General features: G+C 37.1%; 1 protein-coding gene across 9 annotated transcripts in view; it reads left to right on the top strand.

Annotated features, from left to right (window-relative positions):
* Positions 1-13,357, top strand: part of MYRIP (myosin VIIA and Rab interacting protein) — a 324,276-nt gene that overhangs the window by 111,732 nt on the left and 199,187 nt on the right. For all 9 annotated transcript variants that reach the window (XM_065051799.1, XM_065051798.1, XM_065051804.1 and 6 more), the window contains one exon: positions 5,813-5,962. In XM_065051799.1, coding sequence (XP_064907871.1) covers positions 5,853-5,962 — 110 coding nt within the window. In that variant the 5' untranslated portion in view covers positions 5,813-5,852. The remainder of the gene's footprint in view (positions 1-5,812; positions 5,963-13,357) is intronic.

The following is a 13,357-nucleotide window of genomic DNA, read 5'->3' as shown; positions in this document are numbered from 1 at the left end:
GAATATGGTTAGCCTAAATTCAGCCTAAACAATGGAAGATGAAACTGAAGTAAAATGAGAGGATACAGTAGAAAGCCACTGGCAGTGAATTACATGCTAACAGAATATGCCAGATGACCTACAATATTTAGCAGCTGTAGGGCCAAATTCTAGATAAGCCTTTCCTCTGGGAGTTTGCTGTTATCAGTGAAAAGATTATTCTGGTCAATGAATTTGACTTTTATATAAATTTTGAATTCCCACCCTGGATTTGTATTTGTGTGTCAGTTGTAGGCCTGATAGGTATAACATAGACATGATTTATTATTAAGATTTCCTTTTTAATATGAACTTTTTTTTTTTAACCTGTCAGAGGTAGATGACAGAAATTAAGTCCTCCAGTGTAATCTTTAGCCTTTTCTGCAAAATAACATTTTTGCTATTTAAATAGAATAGCTTATATTTTTTAGAATCAGCTTAATATGCTGCACTCTGGAAGAGTGCCATCCTCAGGTAAGAGATGTAATTCTTTTTTAAATAAAACATGGTTTTAGTGGAGCTTTGCTACTTTTGCTGTTTCACATTCAGTACTTAAAATAATGTAAAATACAGAAGCAAGAAGGCTGTGAACATCTTCTTTATTTCCTAAATAGATTAAAATTTAAAACTACACAGTACTAACCTTAGACTTTTAAGATTTACAATTTCCCCCAACATGGTATGTCCCAGCACTCTTCTAGACAAGAAGTATATGCAGTTATTGTAATAACTTGTGTTAATAAGGAACATCATGTGATTCTGTGATTTGTTCCTGAAGGAACCAAACGAACTTCATAGTTCTTTTAAAAATGTGTTGCTTCACCCCTTAGTGAAGCAAGCTTAACTTTGCTTAGGAACTTGCAAGCAGTTTGGTTTTCTAAACAAATCTCACAGAAAATGTGTACAAGACTGAAAGGAAGGTAATTTTCTGCTTTGGTTATGAACCAGGAAATATGTGCAGTAAATCTCAGTTAAAATCTGTGTGAGTACAAAGAATAACGTCCTCTTCAGATCTTTGTCTTGCATCTCAATTAAAATGTGGCACACTGGATACAAGTCCTCAGGCTGAAGTCAGTCGGACTGTGTTTAATTTTTCATCCAAAGAGGTGGCTTTGTGTTTACAATAAGTATATTATCCTTCGAGTTTATTTCCAGTGAAAAGGGAAGAATATCCACAGTGTTGTTTACTGCAGCTTCTAGACTTCCTTGGAGTTTAAAAAAGATTAAGAAATTTGTGAACAATGGTAATTATGCCTTACTTTAGACTTAATGATGTGCTAGCTGTAGTAGAAATTACTTTGGACAGTAATGTTCTTTAAAGGTTTTCTTTGGCTAAGGATGGTTTTGTTCCAATGTGTTGACAGAATTCAAAACACAGGAACCCTCTTTGCAACTTTCAAGGCTCAGCCTTTGTTTTTTTCACCAAATAAAGTGTGTGCCATATAATTGATATATGATATATATTGTGACATTTACATTAAAAAATCTAGTGTAATGACCTTGTGCTGGCAATGTGAACACTTCTTTCAGATATTTATTAAACAAAACTTTTTTTAAAGTATTAGAAGTTCTGCTGTGGATGAAGTGCTCGTTTTGCATTTTGTCTCAGAAAGATGACTGTCTTATTCTATTATTTAAAATGCCAAAATGCTCACCAATAAGATTAGACAAATAATTTCTTAAGGTACTAAAAGATGTCTGCAAAAGTTGGCCAAACGCCAAACTATGATGACAAGACAGGTTGAGCAGGATTATTTAGGTCCTGATGGTCTGCTGAAGTAAGTAAAAATGAGTTGGTTGTCAATAGAAGCAAAGATGTAATTACTAGAAGGTTTTTTCTTTTTCGTTTTCTACGTGGAAAATACTAGGAGTGGTAGAGTAGCAGAACAGATTAGAAAAGATCTGGTGTTTAGTTTGGTGACTCTAAAGCTGAGAGAGTGTGAGGGGAAAGGTATTCTATATGAAATATTTCAATTGCAAATAGCTGGGGCAAAGCAGTTTGTGATATTGGCTCCCCAAGTATCACATTTCATTAATGGACTAGAGCAGCATTCTAAAGTAAAAATGATACTGTGTTGAGAAAACAGGTGACGTCTCAACTAAAAATCTGCTCGGAAATGGAAAGAATTGTAGAATATTCTTGTTTTCAGTGCTAGAGTATTGGAGGGATCTCTTCCAGGTACACACCGTATAGCGCTCCCCGAGTCTTCTGCAGGCTGAGCAGTCCTAGCGCTCACAGTATCTCCTCTTGTGAGAAATGCTCCAGTCCCTTCTTTCTCTTTGGGGCCTTGAGCTGGACTTGCTCCAGTAAGTCTTTATCTTTCTTGTACTGGGGAGCCGAAACTGGACACAGCAATCCCCAGATGCAGCCTTGCCAGTGCTGATTTCCTTGCTACGGCATAGAACTAAGACGCCTGTGTTGCGCAATACCCAGCATGACCACTTGCATAATTAACTTTATAATGTGGCTCTTTGTCAAACAGAGAATCTGGTTTAAATGTTAGTTGGTATTCAAAAAAAATTAAAAAGTTTGTGGGGTTTCTCCCTACCCTCCTGTAATGCTAATCTTCTGCTGAGCCTGCAAGTCCAAACAGCTTAGCTATCATATGAGTGACCAGGAAATATACTATTTGCCCTCATTTTTTTTGTGTTGATGCTCTTGTCCATTTTAAAATTCAGAAGAACTGCTTGCTGTTTGTGAAAAACATTTCATTTGCTCATTGTTCTGTGCTGATTTTTGGTGGTGTGGGATTTTTTTTTTTAATTTATTTTTTTTCTTAAACTTCCACATTGAAAAAATTTCTTGAATTTAACCTTTAGTTAGATTTTTAAGCAGACTCTAATAAGCATTAAGATTAGAGAATTACTCAAACCCAATCGTTTATTGTACGCCTGGGCTTTCCTGTTACAATGTGTTAATTTGTTGAGCAAAATTTTTCTAGGGAGTGGTAGTTTTCCTTGTAATGTCTCTGAAAGCTTAAGGTTTGCAATCAGTTTGAGATTTAGAAAAGAAGTATTACTCATTAAGGTAAACATCTGAATAGCTTCATGTAAGTTATTTCATTTGAGGCCAGAAGTTATTTTAGGCTTAGAAACTATTCTGGTTTTGTCTGTGTGTGTTGTTTTATTTTTTTTGTTTTTAAATGTCACTTGTTACACTTCCCCTAGAGTCATTGTGTATTTCCGAAATGCATAATACGGATCTACTGAAAAAAGACATTTGAGCATTATTTATAAATATGTACAAGCTGCTGTGGTACTCCCAGATCACACGTGATTTAGGAATGTGATGAAAAATTATTTCCTAGGAAAAAACACAGGCGTTGCCAAGAGATTAATGGAATATTGGAACGTAGACTGAGTGTCTTATAGGTAAATAATGCACGTGAAAATCAAAAGTTAAAGTTGCTGGTGATTCTAAAGTACACGTGTACTTGAAAGAAAGTCTTTGCCAACCAAATCAGAGGTAGTGAGGCTGCTCACTTACCCCCAGATTTAGGGGTATGTTTCCCGCTTCCAATAAATGCTCACAATTGGCAGTGACAGCTCGATGAAAGGGATAATTTTCTTTACTGATGGACCACAGTTCCTACATGTGAAAAAACAGAATTAATTCTGGCAAAGTTTCCAAAAACATTGTGATGAAAACCTGCATGGAGAACTTACTATGACAGTGTTAATTACAGTTGTTGACTTGATGCTCAAGAACAACTGTAATGGCATCTTTGATCTCCTGGTATCTTCATAGTCTTGTGTCTCGGACAACTGTAGCCCTACTGTGGTGTGAAAGAAGTTAATTGGAAAAGTCCTGCTTGCTTTCCTGCAGTGAAGCCTTTGCATACTTTTAGAAGGTCAGAGCGGCCTTTGCATTGAAGTGCTTTGCATGGGAAGGTCTGGACAGGTCTCCCAGAGCCTGGAGGGAAGAATGTGTCCCAGGGCGCTGCTTGTTCCATCTTTGAGCTGCAGCACCTAAGTGTGACCTCAGGAAGCCCTACCTCACCCTTTCTTATGCTTGTCAGTGCCCAGTCAGGCTTTGGTACAAGGACTGTGGAAAATCCTAACATTGTCAAAATTTCAGGAAGATTTATGCATGTGTGTGAAGTGGAAGAAGAGCTTGCCAGTTGTTCCTCACTATATTGTACCCAGCCTTTAGTTTTAACATACATTCTTGGCCTTGCTAGTAGAATTAGTGAAGACTGCATATAGTCTTTTGTTTCTGTGGCACTTTTTTTCTACAAATATTTGTAGTATTGTTTAGAAGTAAATTTTTATAGCCTTTATTAACTCATTGATGTTCATGTTCGGCTTCCTTAGTAGATGCAAAGAATGAAGCCAGAAAAATACTCTTCCATTATGACCTTTGCTGGTTGTGTGGTGAACATGTGTCTCACTGGAGGGAGCTTGTCATCTTGATTTTACCTAAGTTTCTATCCCATCTGCTTGTTTTTGTTGAAGTGTTGTTTCCTTGAATGAAGAGTGTATTCTAAACTTCATTGGTAGCCTAACCAAAATAGTAAAAAATAAACAGTACCCTCTTTCCTTGTGTTTGTTTTTTTTCCTGTTGAAAAACTGTAGCCAGATGACTGGAGGAAGGTAAACATTGTATAAAAAAACCACAAACCAAAACAAAAAAGCCAACCAAAGTCTAACCAGACACATCCCCATCATCATCTAAGTAATAAATGAATTGTTATGTTTAGCAAATAAAGTGGGGTTTTTTGTTGTGGTTTGTTTATTTGTTTGTTTTCCCATGCTGCTTCTTACTATGCTATTTGGAGCACTTAATTGTATGCCATAGTGCTGCTGTTTAGAGGTGTTTTTTTGAGACATAACCAGCTCGTGTTTTATGTAGCCTCATTCATTTGACACTCATCATGGATGCAGAGATAGAAATAGTTGCCTCTTCAGTAAAATGTAAAAACTTCTGTGTGTTTGTAATTATTATATACCTTGCTAGGAGCTCATCATAGTTTTTGCAGCTCTGTTGTGTTTCTGAAACCATGGTTTAATGTGGAGATGGACCGAATTATTATGCTCAAATAATTATATCAATCAAATTACAGAAATTAATACTGATAACTGAACTTACTAGAATTCAACAAAATTAAGAAAAGTCACAATAAAATAAATTATAATAAATTGATTATATCATAATTCATTATTGAAATGAATGGACCAAGCTCTGGTTCAAACTTGTAGTACCTTCGATTCACACATAACATTGACTACTAGTTTTTTCTCCTTCATTGTCATTCATAGAGGGGGGGAAATAAGGATTTTGTGGTGGCAGTGACAATTTATTTTTTCCAGTCACTGTGGGAAATACATTTGAAATGTATATGCTTTTTTAAAATGATGTTTTAAAATAATTCCTGTTTTCTTAATTAGTAGTAGAAAATATTTTTGAGTCTTACAGGATAACATGTTCTTGGCTCATACATAGTCCTAGGGATTGTGTTTTGCAAAGTCATGGCATAAAACCTTAAGAAATGTCTAAACCTGGTTTCACCTGAGTTAGTTTAACATGTTTCTTGCTGAGGGCAACACTGAGATCTTCCCTCACTATTATTGAATATTACAAATAATTTCTCTTTTGCATGCATTTTTTAAATTGGAAGTAATTGCTTTCAGTGCATGGAGCTTGAAAAATAATTCTGATATGAATAATTTGCTTCTCTGATGTTTAGGGCAGCGACTTTGTTGGGCAAATGTGCCTGTGATTTCAACACACTCAGGAAAATTATCAGTGCTTTCAGTTTATTTTGCCTTTTTTTTTTTTTTTTTCTGATTTCAGATATTCCTCATAGTTACCCACATCCAGGACAGGGTATATAATGGGGAGAAAACTGGATCTTTCTGGTTTGACTGATGAAGAAGCAGAGCATGTGCTCCAGGTGGTTCAGCGAGATTTCAGCCTTCGCAAGAAAGAAGAAGAAAGGCTGAGGTAAGAATGAAATGTGATTAAAAATATTGATCTGTTTGGATTATTACAAACTGGTTTTCAGGGAAGCCAGAGAACACAGCCCGTTTGTGTTGTTCTGTGCATTAATAATCATTCCTATCACTGAGGCAATAAACATCCAAACTGTTCCACATTTATTAATTTATTGAGTAGTAATTAATTTTTGTGTTTATAGTCTATCCTGACCTAAACTACAATAGTCTCCAAATCATCTGTGTATGTCACCTGCATAGACGCTAAGTAGTGGTTGATTTTAACATAAACAGAAGTTTATGTTAAGAGAAGTTTTTGCTTGATGTAGTCAGTTCATTTTCTTTAATTCAGAAACTTTGTCTATATTCAAACATCTGAAGATGAAGAAGTTCAAGCTGTCTCTCTTCCAAAATAATCATTTTATAGCCTTTATTAACTCATTGATGTTCATGTTCAGCTTCCTTAGTAGATGCAGAGAGTGAAGCGACATTTTATATAGAGTGAAGGGACATTTTATCCACTGTATTGAGAAGTTAACTTTACTTTTAGTAATCTATGTACAAAGTGGTTGCAAAAAGAAACAACCCAGAAGAAAATAAATGGAACTTACTGCAAGGTAATTTCTCAGCCCAGGAACTTTGGTCTCTGACAAGGGGTCTACTGACAGAGATCTGAATTGGTAGATACAATATTTTTCTGGCAGGTTCAACAATACTTCATTGAATTATTATGTCTGATTTTTTTATGACCTTGTTTGAACGTATCATTATTTATTTTTTAGAATATTCTGAAGTCTCTGGCTATAGTTGGCAAACGTAAATTCTCTTACATTCGTGCTAGCATCACACGTATCGCCTGTTTCTTTATCATTTAGCATCAAGCTGAAGTCAGCAGATCAGGAAGATGACTGCGATAACCATAAAACTAGGTGTATATATTATGTGCAGTTGGAACCGAGCAGAATCCTGTCTCTGTCAGTTTTCTGTTACTATTTTCTGAAACTACTTGGAACATTAGGAACAAGAAAGAAGGCTAGCAACATAGGCCTTGTTAAATTTTGGCATGCTCTGCGAGTTCTTGCTTGCATTGGTAGTGCAAGCTTGCCGCAGGGAGGAAAGACTGGATGAGGATGGCACGCGGATTTTTTTTTTGTCTGTTTTGCCATGGGTTGTACTGATTATTTTTGGTAGTCTTTCACAACAAAGCCACAAGATTCTAGAAACAGTTTAAGGAAGGTGAGTTTGTGGACTTTCTCTGGCTTTTTTACGTGGCTGGTTGTACCTGACTAGAGCGAGCATACCAAAGTTAGCAAATGCTGGGGAATCTGGCCTATTCTGTGCAACTAGATCCTATAATGAGAGGAGGAGAGGTGGGGATGTAAGGCACACTCACAGAAAATTGATCAGAAAGCCTGGACTGATAAACTTCTTGCTGGCGTTCGTATTTTACCATTTTGCTGCTGAAGCTGTCCATGAGACTTGGTAATGGAATGACCACAAGTAGAAAACTGGTATGAGAAGGGAGATAAAACACCAGAAGGTAAGAGAAACACACAAATTCAACTCAGCTTATATAGGAATAAGTAAATTTTTTTCTTTGAGTGGAGTTCATGACTTCTGCAAGTATCAAAGTATGTTGAAGTGCTGCAAATAATGAGCTGTACTATCAAAGTTCTGATCTATAAGCTGATATTTAACATACGAATTTAAATAATTTTAATGACCTTAAAGATTGCCAGTGAAGTTCAAACATTACTTCTGACTTACAGTCTATGACTTTTTACATGGGGCTACTATTTTTTTATAATTTTTAATCTTTTTTTTTTACAAAATGCAGAGTTAAAATGAAGGATGTAGCAACATGTCTTTTTAGCTTACTATGTGATAAGTAAGTTTATTCATATACAAAACTTATACTTTGCTTTAGAGTACATTTTTCAACCTGTGAGAAAGCAGATTAGTTCACATGTCTGCTTTGATGTTTGTGGCTCTATTGCATTTGTTCTTAGAAAGTTATCAGCCATCAAAGGGTACAGTATAGTTTCACTTTGGAAGTATTGTCAAGGATTATAATCTTTAAAAGAAAAAACTGGCATATATTTTTTCTATATTAGACTACCATTCATAAATTCCAATTCAATTTAAATCTGAAGGTATGTTTCTTCTTCCTGTAATTAGTTCCGTGTAGCAACATTACTCTTTGGATGGTACTTTCTTGAAGCTTTCTTAAAATAGGGTCTCTCTGTAATTTTTTTATAGCATGGAGTTTTATTTTGGGATTTTTTTTTTTCCTCACAAAGATTTAAGTAGTTGTTTCATCGATCTCTCTCTTGGATTATTCCCATTGGTAGCAATTATTTCTAAAGATCAAGAACTACTTAAGGGAATATATGACAGATTTCCACTATATCAGGAGAGTAATGAAAGCTTGGAAAATTATAAGTGGCTGATAGCTTCAACTTTGCTTTACTAGCAGCAGCTAGTTAAATAGCAGTTAAATAACATACTAAAATACAATGAAGTTTGTCTTCACTCCTGATGAATTTTTTAAGGTAATGAAGTAAAATGGCAATTGTTTTAGAGTTAATACACCAATATCTCTTACAAAATTGCAGTTGTTACATGTTAATTTATTTTTCCATATTCTGTAAACAAAATGACATAATGAATGTGCAGAGAAAAGCCATGCTGATCATCTCCATTCTCTGCTGCAAAGCTGTTTTGAATCTCTCTGCAGTGAGAATTTTTAGCAGTGGTTCTCTAATTTAAATGTTTCTCCCAACTTTGTTAGTGTTACCAGACGGGATCTTCTTGTACATTTTGTGAAAAAAGCGCAGTTGGCTAAAAATAGTAAGGTGACAATAAGGTAACAGTATGTAAATAGTGGTTAATGTGGTTGATTTGTTATGCCTTATTGCTTCATATCAGTTCAGTTTCTTTTTTTGCTCTGGTGCTCAGCCTGGTATCAGATTAATAATATTTACTGTTCTTTGTTGCTTGCTCACCCATAATCTTTCTATTTTGAGTATGTGTTGGTTTTGTTCTTTGGCACTAGTGTTATATTTTTATTTACTCCAATGTTAGTGCCATCAGCCAGAGTCACTGAGGCTAAAATTATAACACAGACTTGTAAATAGATGGGCTTGATTTTCTGTGAATCAGTGGCAGTAGGCAAAGCAGGCAGATCTAGCATAATTAGGAAGGTAATTGGTGTGAGTTGCTCTGTATTTGTGCTCAGGACCAGGCTGTACTAGTACATCCTTGTGTGTGTCACTGCTGCCACAGAAGCTCTGCAGGCTGTCTCTGGGCTACTGGGACACTAATCATCATTGCTGGCTTTTTGAGCAAGTTGACTGGACACACTAATGGCTTGTTTACTCATGGACTAATTTTCTTAATCTTGAATTTCAGGCTTCATGCATCTGCAGAATGTCAGCAATGGAGAAGACTGGACTGTTTTGAGGGTTGAACTTTTAACATTTTGCTGTGCACAACTACTTTGTCATATCTGCAGTTGTGTGGTTTTGGTGTGTATTTTTAAGAAATGGCAGAGGATAGCTTACAAGGATTTACAAGGCCAAATGTGTGAGATACGACTCTTTACATAAACAGATGTGTAAAAGAGATTGCCGCCTTTTATTTGTTTCCATTTACTGCCTGTGTATTAAATTTTCCAGGCTGTCTAAATGTACCACTGTTTCTTCTTCTCTGCTGTCGGTAAAATCAGCTCCCCCTTTGGCTTTGATTTTAAAGTTGCCACTGTATTTATAAACATGCTGGCTCATTTGTTTCAGGACTGCTGAGAAGTCAGGGTGTTTTAATAAGTGAAATTATCATTCTACAGAAAAAAAAAAAAAAAAAGGTGGATCATTTTATTGTGGAATATGTTCCCAACCTGTTATGTTTTAGCCACGTGGACAGCTTAAAAGATGGCTGTTCTGATACTGAATTTAACAATGACTGCAAAGGGAGAAAAGTTAGAAGGAGGAAAAGGGGTCAGGCATAGAAAGGCCTCAAGTGCTGATCAGCTGCCAGCAGCAGCCATCTTCCTATAGCCATTGGCTAACAAAAATTCCCATCGCTATTGCGAATGCTGAATCAGCCATTTGTGTGGTGGTATTCTAGTAATAAACCATAGAAACTTGCATTGGGGCAAGGATGAAAATGGTTTCTTTTCTGGGGACACGGTTCTCTTTTGATTAAAGCACTGCTCTAAATCACTTGGAAAAATGTATTTACAAGGAAAAACTACTGACCTTCTGTCACCACATGGACATGTGATGATAAAATGTTAATCGCCTAATGCAGTTATGTGGGATCACTGGAACAGCACAAGGGAAGCATTGAGAATTGACTGTCGCCCACACAGAATCACAGAATGTTAAGGATTGGAAGGGACCTCAAAAGATCATCTAGTCCAATCCCCCTGCCGGAGCAGGAACACCTAGATGAGGTTACACAGGAAGGTGTCCAGGCAGATCTTGAATGCCTCCAGAGTAGGAGACTCCACAACCTCCCTGGGCAGCCTGTTCCAGTGCTCTGTCACAGGCAGAAACATCACCACATCTTGCCTGATGTTGTGTCTTTCATAGCTGGCTTGGTGAATATCATGTTTTCTGTCTTTATGCAGTCACATTTTCAGTTGTGGTAAAAAACTGCAGTGATTCATAATCAAATCTCCGGCAATGCTTTGTTTGCAGAAAGAGAGACGTGTGTTCACTGGAGGGCCCTCTCCAATCTGGTGGTTTTAATTTATTTTTAGCCGAACAATTGGTAAGGGACTAGAATAGAGCCTTGTGTAGAAGATGATGAAACGTATGAAATTAAGAGAGTTGCTTTTACCTGCTTTTTTTCTTTCTGCTGCTTTTGTAGTGTAGTCCATTGCAGCATGAGTAGACTCGTGGAGAGGCTTCTTAAGAAATAACTTCTTGTACCTGACAAAACCCAGAAACCAGTTTGACACTTTTTCTTGTCAGACTACAGAAGACTTCAGTATGTTCACAGCATGTGTCATGGGTCTTGTAGTGGATAAAATATTAAACTCCTTCCAACCTCTGTTCATGGAAATATTGTCTACATGAGTCATATCAAACTGGCAAAATGCCAAGTCAGACATTTGGATAGCTATCCATTGCATGTCAGTTCTTTGTCCTCTTTCTTGTCGCAGGCTTGTATCAAATACTTTAAAACAAACAAAAATCAACCAGAAAACCCTGTCTGTCTTCCCTTATAACCTTGCCTCCAAACAAAACCATTTTAAAGCTCTTTTCCTAATGAGGAAGGAACAGGAGATTGGCTCATCATCTCCACAAGCTTTAGAGTTCCACCAGGTGAACTTCTGATCAACGTCTTGTTGCTCAACGTGATTTCATAAGGTCATCCTGCCTGCCCTTCTCCCTGATGAACAATCTGGGGAGAGCAGAAAGAACATTCCTGTCCATTACTCTTTCTTATCTTTCTTTTTTTTTTTTTATTTTTTTTTTTAATTTTTTTTTTATTTTTTTTTATTGGTAGATGGGCACTGTTCTGGTTCCTGTGCTTGGTCATTAACTGTAGGAACGAGATAAGGACTCAGCAAAACAAGTAGATTTGATGTGAATCACGCTAAAGCCATTTATTACAGAAACAAGTCTCCTTATATACGTAACTATGTTCTAATCATGCGTCCACGCTCCAAGCATGGATTCGCTAAATGAGTATCATGGGCTGTCCATGCGCTGGAGTCTCACTGATGATACGTATGATGATTCACGCCACACCAGGACCCCGGTGATTGAGGAACGCCCCTCTCTCTCACAGCAGATTCTGTTCTCAGCTTCTCTAAGAGGCCTTGAGATTCCTTTGAGCCTGACTAATTCAGCAACAAATCTTTATCTATCGAAACCCCTCCACAATTAACTGCTCAAGGGATTCAGAGAAGGAGGCTGCAACATACTACATCATATCCCTCCTTGTACCCTTGAGACTTGAGAGCAAGGCCACACTGTTGCTAAGGAGAAAGGCTAGCACTTGTTTACAGGCTGTCCCGACACACATATTCTCTCCCTGTGATAAAAGGTCTTAGAGCAGTTTACTCCTCTGAGAAAGGTGCTCTTTGTGATTCACAGGTTAACACAGCTGCTCACTTCTCCAGTGCAAGGCTCTGCTGAGCTGTCATAAGTTTAGCACTCATCTGTCTAAACTTATTTTTGAGAGCAATGAATGATTCATTAGAATCATAGCTGCAAGTTAATATGTTATTCTGCTACTGCTTTGGCTTATAAGACAAGAGTAAAACATATCTAGGACAGTACAGCTGTTTCCTGGAAGTAAGGGTTCATTAAAAAGATTAATCGCAAGACATCTTTATTTATAGATTAGCACCAATTTTGTTACATAATGTTCCAAGATGCAAAGAAACCTGTTTCCTAGCTCATACAGGCTGGCAGGATTCAGAGTTTCCTGTAACTTCATCTGTGTACTAGCTGCTTTACACTGTTACTGTGTAGCCCTCTCTCAACAGCAGTGTTTAATGTTTTAACAGATATTCCTTAGCTGTATTCTCAGGTCAGGATAAGTTGCTCATCAAAAAATAGGTAGTGACCTGAACGAATTCTGCGTGAAAGCCAGATAGCTAATGGTTGTTTTGGCTGCAGAGTCGATAAGGATGCACTTTAAAATGCATTTAGAAACTGTTACTCATAGCTAATATGAGAAAAGGTTGATCCAAGTGTGCTGCTTGCTGACGAATAATGCCATGTTTGGGATTAGGCAAGGCAGTAGGTATCTCAGCAATGATGCAACATCTCACTTCATGTGCAGCAACAGCATTTAGATTAGGGTCTGCACCCTGTCTTTTTTTGATTTACCCAAAACTCCCTGCTCTAACACCTGACTGATGGTCCTGGAGCAAAGCTAGTGCATAAATTCTGCTGACTCAGCATTGTCCCTGCTCTACCTATAAGCAGGGAAAGTGATTGCAGTTGATGAGAGGGTAGGACCTAGTTTATGCTTTACATGAGAGAAATCAGGGCAGAGGAAAGTATCTGGCCTTAGAAGCAAAGAACTTTCACATGTTTAAGTTATAGTTTTCAGTCAATTTTTTTTTCTGCATAACTGAGGGGCAAAGATGCCAGAGTACTTCCAAACAGCAGCTTCTGTTTAGGTGCTTCAGAAACCAGTTCTGTGCATCTTAATTGTACATGCTTGTGAGCATAATGGGAACCCACTCTGTGATTGTCCTTGTTATTTGAATGCCATGAAGATGCTATAGAGAAAGCATGGATGGAACTTCTGAAGTTATTTGGCAAATGCAGGACCCCATTCCCAAAACTGTCATTCTTGAATTTTGTGCCAAGTGTTTTAGTACAGGCAATTCCAGATGTGAGTTCTGGCTTATTTTTTTGAAAATGTTTTTACAAATGCA

The sequence above is a fragment of the Columba livia genome, chromosome 2 (assembly GCF_036013475.1).
Source record: "Columba livia isolate bColLiv1 breed racing homer chromosome 2, bColLiv1.pat.W.v2, whole genome shotgun sequence".
NCBI lineage: Eukaryota > Metazoa > Chordata > Aves > Columbiformes > Columbidae > Columba > Columba livia.
This window is presented reverse-complemented; position numbering and strand designations above follow the sequence as displayed.